The following is a 22031-nucleotide window of genomic DNA, read 5'->3' on the forward strand; positions in this document are numbered from 1 at the left end:
AAACATAAACAAAATTAAAGTAAATTACTAACGCAAAACTCCAATTACTACTGAACACATGTATATTATTTGACAATAAAAAAACATTTAAATAAAGTTTATTTTTGTTTTAAGACGAGTGACTTGCAGTTTACAATGAAATGAAACCAAAAGATTGCGAAACTATATTATTTAAGTCGGTTACAAAACAATCCAGCTTATATTACGATTGAACCGCAACTGGATAGGAAGTTGAATTGGAAAAGCTTGAACGGCAACGACACTATTTCGATTCGATTGCGATAGTATGACAAATGCTAGAAAAAGTTTTAGAGATTTCGTTTTTCGTATCGATAAATTAGTTTACAATTACTATTATTTTTTGAGAAGTAGCTTCTTAAGCCTCTTGTAGCTTTTGCCTATTAATATCATTCGTATTAAAACCGCATTAAACACCGGTATCACATAGAATACCACCTACTAACTATTTTTTCGCGGTCAGGAAGAATACACGGTTCTGTTGAAAAATCCTAAAAATATACAAGCGAAGCACATAAAGTTAGTTTTCACTAATCACTTGATAATCATTATATTTTGCATACCCCTTGTGGGGTAAACCCAACAAAGCATAGAGGACCTAATATGCGGGCATCAACTACTATTGGATAATTATAATTTCAAATATCACTACATAGTCAGCATATTTAACTTGCGAAGCCGGAACGGGTCGCTAGTAAGGTAGGTTGTATACAATACAATAAAATGTATAGAATTCTCTTTTTATTAATCCTGTTAGTGTAACATAAACTTAAAAGATGCGATATACGTCCAAAGCAAAATAAAAAATCACCTGTCTTAAGACGCAGGAATTAAAAATAGTTCTCATTTTCAAATAAAAAACACTTTGATATTTTACGAATAAAGTATACGTCGCATTTCACTGACGAATAAAGTACAACTGGTAAAATTTAAATAACTATCTTTTAAGTGAGAATTTTTAACATTTATCGCTATATAGGTTAGGTATAAATATATATATTAGGAGCGCTGAGACATTTAATGCGATTATTTTGTGTTTACATTTCAACTTCTGTTAGACTGACGGAGAAAGAATCCATCGATAATCATCAATCGGAAAAGTAACATTGTATTTTACGGAGAAGACGTGTAGTATATTTTATCCTTCGAGCTTTTTCCGCAAAATAAGAGGCGTTAGCCAGAAACGAATTAAATTACCTATTGTTATACTATTGAGCCGAGATGGCCCAGTGGTTAGAACACGTGAATCTTAACCGATGATTGCGAGTTCAAACCCACGCAAGCATCAATATAAATTAAATTATAAAATGAATTATAATTTATTTTATTTAATTCACGTGCTCGGCGGTGAAGGAAAACATCATGAGGAAACCTGCATGTGTTTAATTTCATAGAAATTCTACCACATCTGTATACCACCATCCCGCATTGGAACAGCGTGGTGGAATACGTTGCAAAACCTTCTCCTCCCACTGTTGAGTTAAGGCTAGGAGGTCTAAAATTTACCTAAAATTTACAGGCTATTGTTGTTGTTGTACCTATTATGGAAAGTAATACGACTAAAGTTTTACCGCGATTTCGGGTACAAACCAAACGGTTAAATATTAGTAATCGGATATGTCCGATGAGGTTGATCGGTATACTGTATAGATTTGCAGATTATATTGTAACATTTTGCCATGGTACGTAATATGACGTGGTCCTTACATTAATTTATTAACATAAGAATTAACAACATTAAATGCTTAAATATATACAAATATGAACTAAAACTATTTACTGTATGAATCTTGACCGCGTGGAATGGTGGCAAGAATGTAATATTATAATAATATATAATAGTCCTTACTAGTACTACTATTTCATTGTTATATTATAAATAAGATATTATAAATAGGTAGTATAAAACAAATGTTCTATTATTAAAAGTAATTGGTATTTAACCATTATTTAAATTAATTTTGTGATAAGGTTCCTACATACATAATTATTTTATTTGATAGGTAGGACTATTAGTAATTTGATGTTTTATAATCATAGGCAGGCCGTTATTCACTGCAGAGTGCACATGGAATGAACTGGATGCATCAAAAACAAAGTTCTCTTCCTTCCCATTATAATCACCCCCCCCCCCCCCCCAAACTGCACACTTATATTGCGGAATCGACTAAGGCGTTTTTCCAGCGAGAAAAAAAAGGCGAAGGAACCTGTTTTACTTTTTTACTTCTACTTTTTACTGTTTGGCTTTTGGCTCTTCGCTCCATTAAAAACGGAGATACCAAATTATTTTTCGGAGTATTTTCGTCAAACAATAGGTATTTAAAATCAAGTACTGTGTGTCCTTTACTTGATTTTAAATAATTTCACCCTAGTTGAAATGCGATTTTCATATGATTTATAGGAAATGATGGAATTTTTAATTGTTTTTCGTTAAAGTACTTTTAAATATGTAATAAGTAATACAAGGTGTCTATTTGATTCTGATATCAGTTTTTAGTATAGTAAAAAATCTAGATAGAACCACTCTTACCTATGAAGTATCAAATAGAAATAACAGCCAAGGTTATTTTTTTGAGCGACCTAAAGTTATAATCAGGTTACACAGACCTCATTTAGCGATAGAACATTGATTTATCGTAATAAACCATTTACAACAAATAGTAACAAATCGAAGCCAAAATAAGCTTTTCAACAAACTAATAACTAAAAAAGGGGTTATTGATTCGAAAGTTGGTTACCTCTGAACAAAGACATGAACCAAAATAGTTTATTTCTTTTTCCTGACTTTTAATCATTTAAATTTTAAAAATAAGATATGAAGTCTCATTATTTTAGAATTTTTTGATTATTTTTACCATCAAATATAATATGATGAAATATATTTTTATTGATTTTGTTTGAATCATTCTTTTTTTATGTCATAAGAGGCAAACGAGCAGAAGGCTCACCTCTTGGAAAGCGATGACCACCGCCCATGAACATCTGCAACGCTTCAGGTGTGTTGCCCGGCCTTAATTTTAAAAATATCGTTCAAATTTTACAAAATCTTTTTTTTTTCGAAATTTTAATGAGATGCTATGTACCTATTTTTAATTTGTATTGTTATGACGGGCCAAACAGGACTGTACAAAATTTAACTCTAGCATTTTCGGTGCCTATGTCCTTAATGACTCTTAATCACGATGTATTAAAATAAATTGAAAAATCTGACATTGTGGCAAAATGTTATGCAAAACTACATGATTATTCTGTTAAGCTTTGAAAGCAATAAATCTTTTCGAAAACAAAAATAATGAAACAATTTACACAATTCAACATTGTTAATATAAATTTTGAGCCTCGAAACTAAATTATTTGAACAAATTGAAAACACTTACCACTATGATTCATAAGAAACTGTTAGATAATAAATAAAAGCCATGAATTATACGAACACAAAACATTTTATTGAAATTAATCAGTCTTATAAGAACGTAACATGAGGAATGACTTAAAATAAAATACTGAAAAACGTAACTTTACTCGGCTTTGTCACCATTCGCCTGATCCTTTACTTCCTTCCGGACTGGACCAGTCTGCGTGATAGGTACCGAACGTTCACCCTGGATCGCTGGAGGCACCTTCCGTGGAGCCGTGATAGTTAGCACACCATCAGATGACAAACGCGATTCAACAGTCTCTGGAGTACAGCCCTCGGGAATGGCATACCGGCGTGTGAATTGGCGAGAAATAAAGCCATGCTGATCTTTCTTCTCCTCGTGTTTGCCTTCGACGACAATGTAACCATCCGCAGTCTTAACACTGATCTCTTCAGGGTTGAAATGTTGAACGTCGAGATTCACTTGAAATTTGTCTTTGTCGTTCTTAATACTGGATCCGACATCCCGTGCCGCTGCGGCGAGGTGACGCCAGGGTCTGTAATACTCACGATTGACCATAGGCCCGGCAACAACGCCCAGGAGGTCATCAGGAGTTAATCCCAACCCAAAGTGCTGGTCTATTAGGCGGCGAGGACGCTCAAGTTCGTAATCCAACAAAAATGGTAGTAGAGCCATTTCTAATAATTCAGGGTCTGCTTCAGATTAAATTGAAATATCGCGCCAAAATCGCTGTGCACAAGTCGAGAGATTCGTACGCTTGCTTGTTTACAAATGATACAGAGCAGCGCTTGAATCGCGTATTTAAACGCGCAGACGTGATTCTAGTCGTACGTAGAACGTTCGAGAGTCGAGCGTTCGAGAACGAGCTATTCAAAGTCAGGGCTTCTCAAATGGGGGCTGCATTTGATATATTTTTTATTCGGACTGAATTAACGGTGGCTTTAATTAATATTATTGTAATTATTACATTTAGTTATTATAGGCAAATAAGGTAAATTTTTAGTACAAAGTTCTTTTTTATTGAATTTTTTTAGTGGCGTTAAATATTTATTTATAAATAATACTAGGTCGATATTTATTATCCTTAAAAACAACAAATATACGTTTGATGCAATTGAAACTAAATATTTTCTTTGGTTAAATAATGATGTTTTCGTAATAATTAGTAGGTAATTGCTTTTTTATTATTATTATTCTAATAACTTTTATTTAAGTTTGTGTTCTCTTCTATTTATTGTATAATTAATTATATTCTTAGTTGCAGTTATTTGTATAGAGTATTACTAGCTATAATTAAATAAAATGTATTTTTATTTTTATGAATTTATATAATGATAATGAATATGCTACAATTCTTGAATCCAAAACAACCACTTGTGAACCGTTCGATAGTAATTTTTTTGATTATCAACATCAAATACGTCAAACGTCGCTACGTTTATAGAAATTTTGTTGTTTTGTTATAGTCTGCCCATGATCACTTCGTTGGACGCTAAATATTTTTAAGATAAGCCAATGTTTAACTAACCACCACAGTGAGAGTTATTTTTGGTGGATTTTCCGCTATTCTTTGAATATTGTCCGGTGAAAAGTTAACTCTTTGGCCGTTTTCTATATGTATGGCTAACTTCTCAACAGTAGGATGTCTATCATGTATAGGAAATTCCAATAATCTCCACACCGCTTTCAATGTACATGTCGTTTAAGTAACTTCATAATGAAAATAAATTACAAAAGTAAATAAATAAGTTATCAAATATTCACTAAGATTAACAATTTTCGGAATTGGTTTGAAGCGACCCTTTGTTAAAAATTATAAGAGACTTGGTACCTTAAACTTTCGAGATAATTCTAGAATTTCAATGCGACATCTGTTGTGCAGTAGTAAAACCATTTGGAATAATTAAATTACATTTGACTTATACTGCCATCTATCCATACAACTGTAAACTACTTTAATACATTTATTTGTAATACAATAATTTATAGTATAAAAAATAATTGAAGTATAAATTAAATATGTCTCTTAATGTTATAAATTTAATTTAATTTATTTATAATTTTATTTTACCAAATTGCCATTAGTAATAAAATATATTATTACTAATGGCAATTATCTTGTTCTATCGAAAAGCGAAGACTCAAGGTAGCCTAGGCTATCCATTGGTCGTTCATCGGCATCTACGTAGACTTGAGTTTCGTACTTTCGTAGTAAACGTATTACCGCAAGACACTGTAGACTGTGAAATTGTGATAAATTCTGTGCGTCTTTTTTTATAAATAATAAGGTGTGCTGTGATTTATATACCGTATTTTATACATACTTATTAATTTAAGACTAAAGTGATTTAACACTACTTTTATACACCTGCGGTACTTTACAGTAGATGTTGTGATTTTTGTTTTTGTGATATTAATTGTGCGACAATGGCAGACAATTCAAAATTGACCGACGAGGAGTTAGCCGACATAAGGGAACAGTTTTCACAGGTATGAATAGATTTTATTTCATGTTATTAGCCGGCATGGGCATGGCAGGCAAATGCGCAAGTTCAGTAGGGTGTTTATTCCTACTCTGAGATTATGGTACACATGCCGCCTCTTGCAATAATCGAGTTTGTTCGCCGTTTAAGGAGTCTACCAGAGAATTTTAGCTTGCTTAGGCTTGAGTCCGCGTGTGGTCGATATAAAGACGTTTTAAGGCGTGAATATAAAACACTAATATATTGAAAAAAAAAGTACCAATTTACTTTATATATGCTCTGAAATTCGAAAAGTAGTTAGTGAATACAATTATGTTTTTTTATTTAAAAGCTACATCTATTAATAACACTGAGAAAAATGTTTAATAAATAATTTTAAATAAATTTGCATTGTATAATTATGTTAATGTTTATTAAATACTAATCAGTAACGAAGATTTCGTCGTAAATTAATTTAATTATAATTGTATATATTATTGCGTTACTACATTTTAGTTATTATTTGATATAAATCCTATTTTCATTATAATGTAATGATAATAATATAACTTTTAACATACACTTATTTTTTACTTACTTAAAACAAATATTTATTAATGCTTTATCAAATTTTTCCAAATTTCGAAATAAATATTGTCTTGTTATAATATTTTAGCACAAATCTAAGTAGTGTCCTGAAATTTACTATCATATCTATATCATATTTATTATAATATAATTTTATTATATTTTTTACTGTTAGCAATTCATAATTTCAAAAAATTTAAATTACTTTTACTTTCATAAAAAAATATCAATCAAACGTCCTTCGGTAAATAATAACAGGCTATCAGTAGTTCATGACAAGATAGCAAACTAATGATAGTACTTATCTTAAATGGAGGTGTCGTTTCTAACATATTGATATAAGATTTAAAATGCCACTACATACTTATTCAAAATGCAAAAGGAATATTTGATAAAGTACTTACTTGTACAAATAATATTTATTATGATTTTTTTTTTTTATTATATCTGTAAACAGTTTTTTTTTAAACAAGACAGGTGGATTTGTTTATGTTTTAAAATTGCAGACAATCTTTTAACAAAAAAAAAGTTGCCCCGAATCCATTATTAAAATAAAAAATTCTCAATCCCATCCAATGTAATCGATCTATGAATTATCGTATGAATCGATGGATTTGTATTGATATCTATAAAGATTATAAGATAATTTGGGAACCTGTTATTTGTTAAAAGTTTAAAATGAACTCTAAAATGAATTTTATCAAATACTTTGGAACACTAAAAGCTTTATCGTCACTTTAAATGACAAGTAGGGATGCAAACACAGGTCGTGTAATGTAACAAATTCTCCACGTATGCGTCATACATTATACATTACCCATGAGGCAATTTTGCGTTACAACACTATTTAGTATTCTAAACTTGTAGACATCTTGCCTTGACACCGTATTGTCCAGTGTACAGGCAATAACCAAATTGTATCCTTATTGCATTGATTTTTTTTATGGGAATTATGCAAGAATACTTACTTGCATTGTATTGCTGAAAATATTTTTTTTCTATTTTTTGTCAATTACTATACAATGAGTATAGTTTACTGATTTATAAATTTTTTCCTGATTTGAGAAAAACATGTTAGATTTCTTTAGGAAAGACATATAAAGTGCCAAAAATATTAAAATAATGTTAAACTCAGTAATTTTATTTAATTGATTATCCTAATATTTATTAAATTGTTTATTAAAAAGATAATCAGCATTAAATATAAAATTATTATTACTTATGTAGAAAATTTAGTAAAGAAGTTTGAAAAAAAAAAAAATATTTTGGAATCATCTACACAAGGACTATGACGTCGACAATGAAAAAAATTGTATTTCTAAATTAAAAATTTTATTATGATTCAATACAAATATCAAGCTTGTGTAATCTTATTATTACGATTTTTAATTAACAGATAAAAAATGATGACAGCACTTCTTGTAAACACTTCTTTTTTTTTAAATTTTGTAATATTTTTTTCTAAATTGTTACGTGTAGAAATCTAAGTCTAGCAAGTAGAAACTAAGACTCGTCTCGCCCTAGACGTCTGTATTGTATTGATCGGCTCTATTCAGCAATACCACGTGGTTCTTATATACGAATATTAGTACGAAAAAATCTGCGAGAATGAACAGTGAAATTCAAGATGAAAAGTCATTTATGTTAATTATTATTTATATTTTTGGTTAAATAATATACAATACAATAAATTCGAAAACACCACGATAGAATTTTTAAGCTTAAGGTTAGTAGATCAACTATGTAATATGTATTGTATTGTTTTACTGCTTGTCGTAAGACTATTATATATTTATTGCATATAATAATATAATATTGTAATCTATAATTGTTTAATCTGTACGAACCAATCTATAGTGTAACAACACATGTTTTGAAACGTGAAAAAATGCCGATTTCTTTGTATAAACAAACTTTCTTGGTAACGTCAGCCATTAATGGTGTTTATGTTACCTCTTAGACTGAGGCTTTGAGTAGCTATTGCATTGTTTATATTCAATGTTTACTATCGTCGAAACGTCCAAACGCACGTTACAGATTAATAAACACCACAGACAATTGAACTTAGACTTTATATTTTCACAAAACTATAATAACTATAATACCTCTTGGGTGGATTTTAAGTCACATTTAAAAATCGAATTTGAGTTACGTTTCAAATAACATTGATCCGGTGCTCTAGTGAAAGCGTTATAATAATATACATAGCCAACAGATATTTTATACATTTTATTATATTCATATTTAATTGATCATCGCTTTAAAAAATGATAAATTCACTAAGAATGCGGTCACAATTTCGGCGTGACCCTTGTAGGCTAAAAGGTTTCCGGTATGAGTCATTACCTTGAACGGTACTGCTTATAAAGATTTTACGGAGTTAAAACAAGACCATGTAAGGAAATAACTTATTCAGAAAATATACTCGACGTTGTCATAATATATGGAAAGGTAATTTGTAAATTATAGACACTACTTTGATGTGTCGGTTTTCATATTGTACATAGCTTTTTTTTCTTTATTATGTATACGAGGTAAAATAGGTTACATGTTGGCTGTATGTATTACGTCCTTCGTGCTAGTTCATTTTGAATTTAAAAGACAATACTAAATATTGCTGTTTGTTGGTGGAATGTAGTATGTTCTGGACTTTCCAGAAAAAGCCCCACCAACATGAAACTTATGTATAATGGTAATGGTAAAGGTACCTTCATAAGTATATTTACATGATTAACTTGCTCAACCTCTTGGGTGGCTGGATAGATTATCTTGGAGAGATAATCTATGATTTCTGGTTCCATTTATATATTGTTTTATTATGTATAGATAATAAATTATTATTGTAAATGCGAAAGTTTGTGATTTTAGATGTTTGTTAATCCATATATAGATAGATATAGTCCATATTGTAAAACCTACATATTTTTAAATGCTTTTTTTTAAAAGGTTTATTAAGTACAAACTTTATTGACTTTACAATCTCTGTACGATAACTACGCAATCAAAGAGAGTATATTATATATGTATGTTAAGTGCATTCCATACATGTCGATGCAAACAATAAACTATTATTATTTATTATTGATAACTTACAAGTATGATGAAATGGATTAGATAGGCAATATTGATATTTAGACTTATTTCCCAAACGGTGACGTCATAAACCGGTCTGCCGTTTAGCTAGTGTTTATCTATGATGCGTCATAACGCCTTACCGAGTTTGACACATAATAATAATTTATGGTACATGAGTAATTAAAGACTATGACCATTAAGCAATCTTGGTTTAATTTACTGCTACCATTTTGTTGTTTAAGTTATTTAAAAAATATATATATTACCGAGAGGCTGTATTTATTTCAATACATATACTATTTACTCATATATGTTAGTAGGAAATAATATATATCTATGTCCGTTGTTTCGAGGGAGATGTTTGTATTATCTCAACAAAACATCAAGATCTCCTTTGTCTTGGTGTCCTAAATATTTGATTCTCTAAAATGATTGTGACGTAGCTTCCTGGGCAATTCTACTAACATATAAAGGTTGTAGTACGTTCCTGATTATATTCCAACTTCAACCACACCACAACTGAAGGGTTATTCTGTAAAAAGAAGCTCGAATCTCACCACAGAACACGAGTGTGAAATCTCGGAATGGATATGTGACATTGACTAAAATTAAATATATAGAGAATATACGTATCGTAACGTATCACTATAAGTCAAATGTCAACATTTCACGAGTGAGATCGTCGTATAAGTGACAATTTGATAATGGAAATTACACCCTGACTAATGATTTATCTTGAACCCAATCAAACGCCTTAGATTACTATCAAAATCCGTAAATCATCTTGTTACTTCACCATCTGCGTCAATTGCCGACTGATAACTTAACACATTGATAGGATCAATTGTACGGAGATAAAGATATTGCAGTGTCTTTGAATTTTTATTCTGTATCTACATCACGCAATGAAGATCCCGTTTAAATTTTAAGTCCTTATCTTATATATCTGTGACTCATACTAGAAGTTGCTATGTCGATTTGATAATACAGAATTGAAACAAAAGAATTTTGCGGAAATTTGAGACAATTCTCTGAATAAAGCTTAGTGTTCAAAAAGGGATCACAATAAGACCATAATCTTTCGTTTTTCTACTTTTGTTGCAATTTTTTTATATTGATAAAACATAAATCTATAAATAGTTTAAAATAATAAAAAAAAAGGTTTGATAAGCAAGACTGAAAGGTATACTGATCGTTTTGTCTTTGTCTATTTATATGAAGGTAATGAAGAAAAATAATAAGAGACAAATGCAATAATTGAATTGAAATGATTGTTATGTGTGCTTTGCTTTGTGACTTACTGTATAAAGTTTAAAAAAAAATAGTAACAAATAAAACATAAACAAATTAATATTCAAGACATTTTATTTACCATGTAGTTGTTTATAACGCCTTAAAATTTAATCTGTTTTGAAAAGCAAAATCGTCATAATCCAGCGCATTCATCACAAAGAAAAAAAAAGTTGAGAAGATTTCTATTAATCGCTTGACAGCGCTTAGCTGATCTAAAATTCACATATTTTAATTACAAGTTACAAGTTTATCCGCGGAGCGATGTGCATCGACCTTGGTTTGGAATGTGGTCACTCCAGCCTTTGTCCTACCTTATGACGCAACACAGTAGCTAGGACTTATAAAACAACCAATAAGAAATGTATTCGAACTACTTGAACATAATAATTCTTTTTCAATTATTTATACTGCGTTCTATATTGGTTCCACTTTTTTAATCTGTTGAGTCTTGAGTAATAACGTTCGATTTTCAAATTAAATGACTGGCATGGTGGTAGAGTCTGGGGTTGCAAGTTAAAATAAAAAAAAAGCTAATAATGCTAAATTAAAATAAAGTAAAGTATAATAATTGTGACAATTTCCGACGACTAATCGATTTCGGTACAGAAATTTTATTAGTCCTTCGAACGTTTTTGTTTTTTATTGATAAACTTTATGCCGAAAAGTCTTAGAAGTTTTGAGCTTGTTTTCAGCCCAGTATATTTTATCCATTACGGTTCAGAAATAAAATTATATTAAATACAATTATTAAAGGATATATTATGCTAATTTTATTTAATATTATTTTCGTTTCGTATTACATCTTAGATTAGACAGTAAAGTTGAGGTCTAAATGTAAAGCAATAGTCTTAAAATGTCCCATAATATAACTTGGATAAAGCCTTCTCAATTTTGAGCTTATCCCACCATGCCATTCCGATGCGAGTTGGTGGTTAACATATCAATATTTATCTTCACGTATGTATAATTACATATCAAGGACATCTAGAAATAATGATAGGACAAACAATCTCGTTAATAAATATATTCCTAGTATCAACTCTTATTTGTTATTCAAATTGAAAATATAGCACAATAAAACACTTGTGGTTTATTACGTAATGCAAACACAGTTTTACAAGGATTATCTTGTTGTTAGAAAAAAATATTCAAAACTACCAACTTACAAAAAACAATCAGTTATATATATAACTTTATTATATAGTATAACTTTATATTTTCATAAAACTTCTTAAAATGTAAACGTGTCACTTTGTCTTTGAAATTTTCTTCCTTAGTCATACGCAAAAGGACGGATAAGACGGAAGAAATGGAGAAGACTCTGTAGCATTAAAAACATGTTGCAATTTTATATATAGTCTAGAGAAGCGTGATCATTAACTCGATTACCTGCCGAGTGACATCGAATTCCGATCAATGTTGATTTAATCGAAGACGTATTCGCTTCTCCCCCTTTCAAATTGACAATTTATTTGGCACCAGTACAATTACTTTGTTTATACAAACAAAAAAATGCAGGCTAATGACAGATACGATATAAAACTGTCAATACAAGAAAGACATGGCTTGGTGCCACAATTTAAAGGAATATAGGATAGAACTAAACACGAGGCTGTATGGTGTAATACCTTTGCCAAGGGGAAAGAAAAGATAAACTGCCAATTACAAGTATCGTTTTTATTCTATTCTCAGAACGTTTATGTATACATCGTACAACTAAATTGAACACGTGGCCCTTGTTTAAATTTAAAAAAAAAGCACGCCAATGACAGCTGCCATGTACACGAGTCAAACTGACGAATTCTCAAGCATGTTCACAATAAGTTGTATTCGCACGTGTCATAAGTGACGTGAAGTTGCCATACACAAAAGACATAAAAAAATAAGCTATATGATTAAAGTAACGTCAGTTAATGCTCAATTACAAAACTTACTATTTGTCATATGTTTTTTTTAATGGCAACATTAAGGAAAGACAGAATTCATAAATTGTAATGAGTTAGGTTTTTTATTCTTTTACAAAAAATATTAAAATAATCATTTACTTTCTATTGAAAATAAACATATTTACTATGTAAGGTGAAGATGGTTACTATTTTTCACATACAAATTTCTGGGATGAATTCCTCATCATCCAGTCCCTAAACTATCTATTAAAAAAAAACGTCGATTGCTTGCTTCATTGAAAACACAACAGAATCAGAATCAACTAAAACACGCATTATTCTTTTAACACATGTACCGTTACGATCGATGAAATAAATCCGCGAGGCGTATCGCGTCACGAACTTTGCGAGTATACAATTTATTACTGATAAAAACACCTATATGTATACCATATATGTACTTAAAAACTTTTATGATCACTTTGTGGCTTGTGTGTGAGGAAAGTGACTTATAACACCTTGTATTTCTTTGCGTTAAATTAAATTACTTATATTAAAACCGACTTCAAAATTAACAGAGCATATGTATATTAAAATTTAAAAAAAGCTTTCATTAAACCTGCTGCTCTATAAATGTCAAAGCAGATAATATTTAGATATACTTTAGTATAATGTAATATTTTAATATTTGTACAAGATTGTATTGCACATAAAGTTACCAGTAAGAAAGAAAAAAACGCCACTATAATTAAACATACTAAGTAGTTACTCTTATCCGTCCAATAAATTAAAGAGATAATTAAAAACAATTCAATTATTATTGATCGTGCCATGTGGTGCAATGTTCCTCTATTAATTATAAAATGGCAGATGTCCATTAGCGGTGGTATTCTTTTTCCATCAGGTGAGCCTCTTGCTCGTTTGCCACCTATTTCATAAAAAAAAAGTATTAAATATCATACATTAGTTAAATAAGATGACTTCTAAAGACTTATATTTATATTAGGCGCCGATAGAACTAAAAACTTTTGTAATTATCAGTAGTACTAGCAGTGTCTCACGGCTTCGCTTTCATTTTAGGGGATGATCTTCAGGTTGCAGGCTTAAAAAATCATATGTTTTTTCGTTGGAGTTCAAGCTTCCTACGTACTTTCATTAAATCTTGTTCAGTATTTCGCCGTGTATGATACATTTATAATATTAGTAGATGTGTATTATGTTTTTTTTTAATTCATTGTACGTTAAATATATCGCAGTGTAAGGATAGCGGTGATAAGTTATTCGATATGACCTCAGTCTCGGCACAGTTTTGAATGCCAGTGACCGAAGCTGGTTTAGCGTTACAACTGTGTTGTAGATCTGATTTCTTGCGTTGACGCTTTGTATACGAAAACTTTATATAAAGCATCTTATGTTAAAGGTATTATGGTTCAATTCAAAGATACTTTGGAGCTGCGGCTTAACCCGCGCTAAATTTACCAAAAACTACCTTCATACAATTTTGAAATTTTGTGAACCATTTAGAGAAGTGAATTAAAAAAGCCTATGTCCCAGGACGAACACTATTTTCATATCAAATATCATCAACATCGATTCAGCTGTTTAAGCGTGAAGAGGTTAATGGATATAATTTTTTTATATAAGAGATATTTTCGCATTTATATTATTATAATGTATCTAATTGTAAACATTGAGGATCATTTTTTTAAAAATATTCACTCTGTATCATATTCAGTGTCTGTTTCGTTACAAGGATTTTGGATTTTGATTCAACTATGAATAACTGATACTGTTTCCATGTAATGTTGTAGTTATGAAATTAAATAGATTTCTCAAAACGGTTTTAAGAGATATTTTTATATTTTCCAATGAAAACAAATTGCCTCGGTCAATGAACTATTATTTGACTAGACTAATTTTGTTTATTTATATTCATATAAAAAAATAGATAGATGTTATGAATAGGATAACATGTGTATATGTTATATTAGTGGTTTATATTATAGTCGTCGTTGTCGTTTTTTTTTTACTAAAGATACTTCTGAGTTATGTCAACAGTAGCGTATCGGGATAGAAAGAGAGGCATATACTTCTCTCTCTCTCTAAACGTTGCGTGTTTTTATTAACCGAACAATATGAATCATCACTAGCTTTAAGATGTTCTCAGGTGGTCTCTATGTGTATGTTTAATTAAACAATACAACTTGTAAAAAAAAACAAGTGACTCAAGTTACTTGATACGGCGCGTGAGGCGTGACCTCTTGTCCGTACAGTTTGAAAGCCACTGACCGCTAGTGTTACCTTATGAATGTCACGGCATTGTTGTATTGGCGCTTTCTTGTCATGCCAGTGATGCTCGCTATATAAACATAAATATAACTGTGATAAGTAACTAAAGTTTATGTAAACTTCTGTCCTCACGAACGAAGCAAGGGTACAAAAAATAATTAACAAATTAATATAAAATCAATCGATGTTAAGTAAAGTAAAGCATACATTAGCGTACATTAATGAGAGGGTTTGGAACATATACCACCACGTTGTTCCAATGCGGGTTGGTGAAATGCACATGTGGCAGAATTTCGATGAATTTAGACACATGCAGGTTTCTTCACGATGTTTTCCTTCACCGCCGAGCACGAGATGAATTATAAACACAAATTAAGCACATTTATACAGTGGTGCTTGCCTGGGTTTGAACTCGCAATCATCGGTTAAGATGCTCGCGTTCTAGCCACTGGGCCATCTCAGCTCCTAGTCGATGTTATTTTATCTTCCAAAGATTTATTGTGTCATAAGAAACAATTGATGAAATATTATATATATTTTTAATCCATTTTCTATGTTATAACCATTTCATATATATTTACTAACCGAACACAAACACAAACTTCCAACCACAGTTTTACCCCCTTTAGGGGTAGAGTTTCGTAAAATCTTAGCTGATGTCTATCCTATTAGAAATCTACCTGCCAAATTTAAGTTTATAGATGTTATAGTTCCATATTTCACATGCTACCACCCAAATAACCCAAGTTTTTCACTTGCATATGTCTAGCACAGATATTGCACTTTTTCAAGCAGCCCGCATCAAGACGTATACATTGTTTACCAGGATTTAATCACGTTATTTCTCTATCCACTTGCATTCTCACAATAATTAATTATACACTTAATGTTTCCGCTGGTTTAATTGTGCGATACAAAGCATTAGTATTCTCTCGCTTTCTTTTATGAAATTTCATTGGTTTTGTAACCACGTTATAGGGTAAGATGAGCCAAAATGAGCCAAAGCTATGCTACGACAGTCTTGGAACTATGCGCCAAGCTCGCCTGTGACTATTGGTGACGTCACATCCGTTTACCCAGCGAGATCAATTGATTACCCGAATCATTCTCTTCGGATCAACTTTTCTTATATGGTGGTTAAAGGTTTTATTTAAAATTTTATTACGCTGTCTCGTAAACAATATCGATATTGAGTAGTTGTAAATCGATTCGTATTATCTGGCTGTTTTATTACTCGATACCGCAAACTTTCACAAGACCGACGACATTACTATTACTTTATTGTGGTTGTGAAGTAATGAATCATTCGTTTACATTTGATTTTGCTTGAAAGTTGACCGCAACCTACGTTTACATTTTACGTAATATTGTAATGGAAATTTAACATATGAGTCAGTTTATTTTAGTCATCATGGGCTATTTGCTTATAGACTAGCCTATTTCATATTGTCATCAAATGATTCTTATGCCATATTCATAGGTCTTAGTGTGATACCACGTAGGGTGTAATACGAACGGGTGTTTCTTGAAATAATTGTACTTTAATATTGGGATTGCATTAGAAATTCGCATCCCGAATTTAAGGTTGGGGAAGGGGTGGGGGGTAAGGGGGGGTGGTGTAGTACCTACACCACCACTCCCCCCGCGCGGAAATCATTAGTTTTTTTTTTTTAATTTTTAAATTTCAATACTAAAATCATCAAAATTCGTACTGTTAGTTAAATTTTGGAAGGGGAGAGATATAAAATTCCAATTATTGGTATACAATGTGATTTCTGGCGCTGCGCCGGCCGCTGCCGCGGCACGCTCGCTTCGCTCGCTCGGCTTGCGCAGCGTTTGGTCATAAAATCTAACCTAACCTAACCTATCCTTAGCTACTATAACTATCTACTATTTTTGTTGCCGGAGTGGCTTCGCCGCTCCTGTGCCCCTCACAGCTGTTAATTTTGGGTGAAAAATAGAAACAACAATAGGTATATTTTAGAAATTTATAAGAACCATTTATCTGTATATATACTTGACTAAATTTAATAATGCGATAAATGGATCTTTTTTATATTTTATGTTATATTGTATTCTATTATCATGTTCGTAAAATCTTCTGGGTGATTATTATTTTCTTTACAAAAGAATCGCTTCACTACAAAATTAAATTAAACTTTTACACGTTTTTTTTACTATAAATTAATATAGTATTTGTTAAATATAATACAGAAAAAAGCTAATAAACATAAAAATAATGATTTAAGGTTAATTATAATGTAAAAGATCGATCCGTTACACGTAACTTTAAACGCACATTAAAAAAAAACTATGGGTTTCCGCGGGTTGGGAGTGGTAAATTTCGAGAGAAGGGAACAACCCCTTTAAGAAACAACCCCTACTATCATCAAATTCAGGATGCGAATTTCTAATGCCGACCCTTAATATTTCTTGGGACAGTATCTTACATAGATATAGTGTGCTTGGTACTATTCATTAAGGTGTTAGACTTGAAAAAACATGATAATGACCTAATCAGAATAAATATTTAGATCAATGATACGATAAAAGTTATTTCATAAGAATATTCGAAGTATATTTTATTATTTTCAATTAAATTAAATTATTAGCTTCATTTAAAGATATGTTATTGGTTTAAGCAACAGGCAATAATTTAATAATTAAACATCACTTGTTCCCTCTCACAAGTTATCTCTATACAAATAATTTATAAATTAATTAAAGTAACTAATAATTTATTTTATTCCATACAAAAATAATCATAAACAGTTACATGGTTGAACTACGACAAAAGTCTCAATGTATTCTGACAGAGATCAGTAACTGTTTAGTTACATCTAAATAATATAAAATTTATAAGTGCGTATCAATGATTATATGAAATTCCAACATTGGAAGGAAATATTTAAAATTTAAAAATTATATCTGTTTGTTTCAGGTAACCACCAAATGAATCGATTTTGACGAGTCTTTCATCGATAGCTGATATATTAAGGAATAACTTAGAACACTTAAATAAAAATAGGGTTCCAACAGAAAAAATAACATATATTTGGACAGGTCAAAGTCTACCGGGCTCTGCAGTTTATTTGCCAGCAAATGGTCAACCAAAATCAAGGGCTTTTTATACATTAATCAGACTGTATATCCTGTGTATGACTATATAGCTGTGTAGTAAGCATTCCTATCAAAGGTCCTTTAAACATATAACGTATATTCGTCGCAGCTGGTGAATCAACATCGTTCTGATTTCGCTAATAATATTCAATTGGTGACGACACTGATTAGGTTCATACATATTCTTAGAACAATTGCCTGATAACATTAATAAACGCCGAGGCAAAATGTATGTTGAAGTTCTGATGGTGATCGTTTCATTTACAACATAAATACTTTTTGTGTGTTCATTGTTGGTTTTTGACATTATTTAAAAAAAAAAAAAACAATATAGATAACCAATGATCATTGTTACGTGAATAATAACATTCTTTGAGTTAAATACTAAACTATATGATCACCAATTTTCATTGTATATTTATTTTGAAGTCGCGAAAAATAATATAAAAAATATTAGCTATATTTTCCCTGTAAACAATTATTAAGTTTGTAGAGCAATTGTGAAGGACCCGGATCACACTCAAAACTTGACATACGCAGCCCGTACACCGCTATGTTTGAAATGATGATTAATAATGTACCAGCTTATTTTTATGGATTAAGTATATTAAAAAGGAAGCTAGGTTCCATTCTACCTACGTATCAAGTTTCATTCGTTCATTCAGCAGTTACGATGCGATTGAGTAATGTAAAAAAACGCAAACTCTTCCATTTTTAAAATACGTAAAATTTTACCTATTATGATTTAATAACATTCAATAACTATATTTTTATGTAACGTTATATTAGCAATCGATCGCTTTACATATATTGAAATTATATTTAATAAAAAATTCGGCTCATTTGAAAGACGTCACAGATAACATTGATAAGATTATAGCATACCTAATCAACGTTTGTCGAAACATTTTTTATGATAAGTAACAAATAATTTGAAACTAAAGCTGTAAAGTACTATTTTACCTATAAAATAGATAATATCAGATAAGATAAACTATAACAGTCATTAAAAACTTTAAACGTGCAATCGAAGTGACCATAGATAATTTTTTTTTTTTCGTAATAAAGGCAGCAATTTATACAGCCATAATGAATTAAATTTATATTAGTTCCCTTGATTATGTTTTCGTACTAAGTATACATTAATAAACTTCGTATACCTATTTACATATTCACACTACAGTCATGAGTCATAACGTAACTAGTTGTTACAACGCAATTGTTGCCAATCTGACCGGTTCCGTTGTCCATTTCAGAAAGGGTTCAAAAATCAATAGTTATTATGCATAGGGTTCGTACCCCTTTTCATTCAATATACGTGATATGACCGAAGTTTGTAGCAGTTTTTCATTATTTTTTTCAACCATTGATGATAATCGCGAATGTCCTCGGTTGAAGTATAATTTTATAAAATTGTGTGGCGTTAGTAAATAAATTTTGCCCTTATCGAATATTTTATATTATCTCTTAGGGTATGAGCGGAATTATCAACTTTATTACCTTCCTCGATCCGGGCTGAGTCAGAACTAATTATATTATTACTTTATTATTTATTACGAAACAGAGACTGAACTCAAAGAGAACTTTTTAATACACTTTTTAGCAATTTATTGAGTGTTTTACGTGAAGAGTTTTAGTGAATAATTCAATGACGGTTCGTCTAAATTAGCCGTAATGTAACGATTATTGTTGAAGTTGTCGAGAAAAATCTTGCCGACATAGAGCTTTAGTAACGTGCGCTGCGTAAATCAACATAAGATTATCAATATAGGTAAATGTATCAATATATAAACATTTATTCTTGTCAAGCAAAGCCAGGTTAGGTAATTTGTATATATAAAATAAGTAGTTATAATGTAACTTAAGTTAAACCCCTGAAGATATCTTCAATTGTAAGCTTTAGTAGTCAGGAATTTAACTCGAACCGACAAAGAAATTCCTTTACATAAGTACTCTTTTTCTCATCTAAGACACCCCATAACTAAACAGCATCTCGGTATCAAAGGATCCGTATAATTATTAAATCCTTTTAATCGCTGAGAGTTCAAAAGTACCAGGCTCGCATAACTCGATGGCGGTGTGTGCACAATCACAAAGAAGGTTTGTCCTTACGCTAACACACACAATCAAAACGTTTTATTCGCTCTGCTTAGGTCAACAGACGATGACTCACTACGTCGTATTGGCTGTAAGGTGAGCTTGAGGCTCGAATATGCTTCTCTCACATACTGTCTAAATATCTCTGCTAAAAGCAGTTATTGAAAATTTTAATGGACGAACATCGATGGTTTATCGAACATAAAAACTTACAGCAACTTTTTATTAATATGTAGTTTTCAATTTGCAAAGACGAATGGCATTTTTATGAAAGTAGTTGTTATATGTTTTGAATACTTAAAATAATAAGTATTTATTAATTAGTTCAGAAATCTAATCATAACATCACGAAACATTTTTTTTTTGTATAATATATGTTTAAGTTTATTAAAGACACAGAGACACGTGACATTCAACATTGTATAGTTAATTGAATTTTCATTGTTTGACGAAGAATTGAATTTGTGATTCATTTGGTTACAATGTTTTCAATTTCCTTACTTAGTATACATATTATAAGACCTTGATACAATCGACAATAGTATTTATAGTAATCTTACTTATTTAAATGATGTATCAAAATGTTACAAAATATTTAAAAAAATAAGAGCGTTCCACTTAGTACTGGTGAAAGAAGTCAAACTACTTTTTGGGTCAGAAACGTTACATATAAAAATATATCTTTCTTTAAGTAGCGCTAAAAGGCGCTTTTGAATCGTCATTTAATAAGAATAAAAAATGTAAACCAGACTAAGGATACAGTCTATACTAAATATATAGGTAGATATTAAATAATATATTAAACTATTTGAAAAAGACAATAATAATATATAAAAACTTCTTTCTTTGAAGTTGAACTTAAGTAAACCTTTTTTTTTTCTTTAAACATACTGGCAGTCCTTAGGAATCTCCTACTGAAACCATAATAAACTAATATATGTATATATATATTAAAGATCATGTACAAACTAACAACTGTATACGTGTAAAAATTGGTATTGACAAACTCGGGGCCTCGTCGATAGAGCACGTGAAACTTAATTGAAGGTCGAGATTTCATATTCGGCAAACACCTCTTAAGTTTTTACAATTCATCTCATGCTCGTTAAAGTATTGGACATACCTTAAACTTTTTTATAGCTTGGCTGACGAGCCACATGATGGTTCCATAGATATTGGCGCTGTGCACAGCCAATGCGTCACCAATATTGGGACCAAAGGCGTAATATGATTTTTTGGCGCTGTAAAAAATATTGCATCGCCGATGATTCACCAATATTGGGACCAAAGATGTTACTTGTCCCTTTAGCGCTGTAAGAAATATTGCATATCCAATGAATCACCAATATTGGGATCAAAGATGTTACATGTCCCTTTTACCTGTAACTACTTACTGCAAGCGTGTTGGCACACTCACACCCGGACAAATTTGTATTGATAGTTGTAAATATGTGTCACAATACTAAATAGTTATAGCTCTTACACCTTTACAACAATAATATCATGAAAAAGCGATAAAAATCTCTTTATTACTGGAACTTATTATTCTAATCTTATTTCCAAAACGCTTGTGCAAAGATTCGTTCACACAGATCGTTAAATAAATACATGATGAATATATTGTATCCACTTGGGTAATCATACCCACAAACCAGTCTCAGAGTCATGTATTATAACTTTATTCTACTATTCTCGTGTTTAATTTAGTAGTTGCTAATCACACCTCGGTACCTCCCACTAGTTTGCGTCTATACGTACAATAAAATTGGAGTGTCATATGTATGTATATTGTATACACGGTATACATGCCAAAGTATGTATAT

The 22031-nt window shown here is 30.8% G+C and overlaps 2 protein-coding genes across 2 annotated transcripts in view; one reads left to right on the forward strand and one right to left on the reverse strand.

Moving 5' to 3' along the window:
- Positions 1-3442: 3442 nt before the first annotated feature.
- LOC124540551 (protein lethal(2)essential for life-like) lies at positions 3443-4189 on the reverse strand. The gene has a single exon (XM_047118215.1). It carries the CDS (start codon positions 4071-4073, stop codon positions 3537-3539), a length of 537 nt encoding a protein of 178 aa, XP_046974171.1. The 5' UTR covers positions 4074-4189; the 3' UTR covers positions 3443-3536.
- Positions 4190-5543: 1354 nt separating this feature from the next.
- LOC124540403 (plastin-2) overlaps positions 5544-22031 on the forward strand; it is a 59931-nt gene continuing 43443 nt past the window's right edge. The window contains exon 1 of the mRNA XM_047117917.1: positions 5544-5888. Within this exon, the coding sequence (XP_046973873.1) occupies positions 5826-5888 (63 nt within the window). The 5' untranslated portion in view covers positions 5544-5825. The remainder of the gene's footprint in view (positions 5889-22031) is intronic.

This window comes from Vanessa cardui, chromosome 25 (genome assembly GCF_905220365.1).
Source record: "Vanessa cardui chromosome 25, ilVanCard2.1, whole genome shotgun sequence".
In the NCBI taxonomy this organism is placed as follows: Eukaryota; Metazoa; Arthropoda; class Insecta; order Lepidoptera; family Nymphalidae; genus Vanessa; species Vanessa cardui.

Excerpts from the sequence above, each read along its gene's own strand:
- LOC124540551 (XM_047118215.1), bottom strand. The coding sequence starts at position 4,073 with ATGGCTCTACTACCATTTTTGTTGGATTACGAACTTGAGCGTCCTCGC.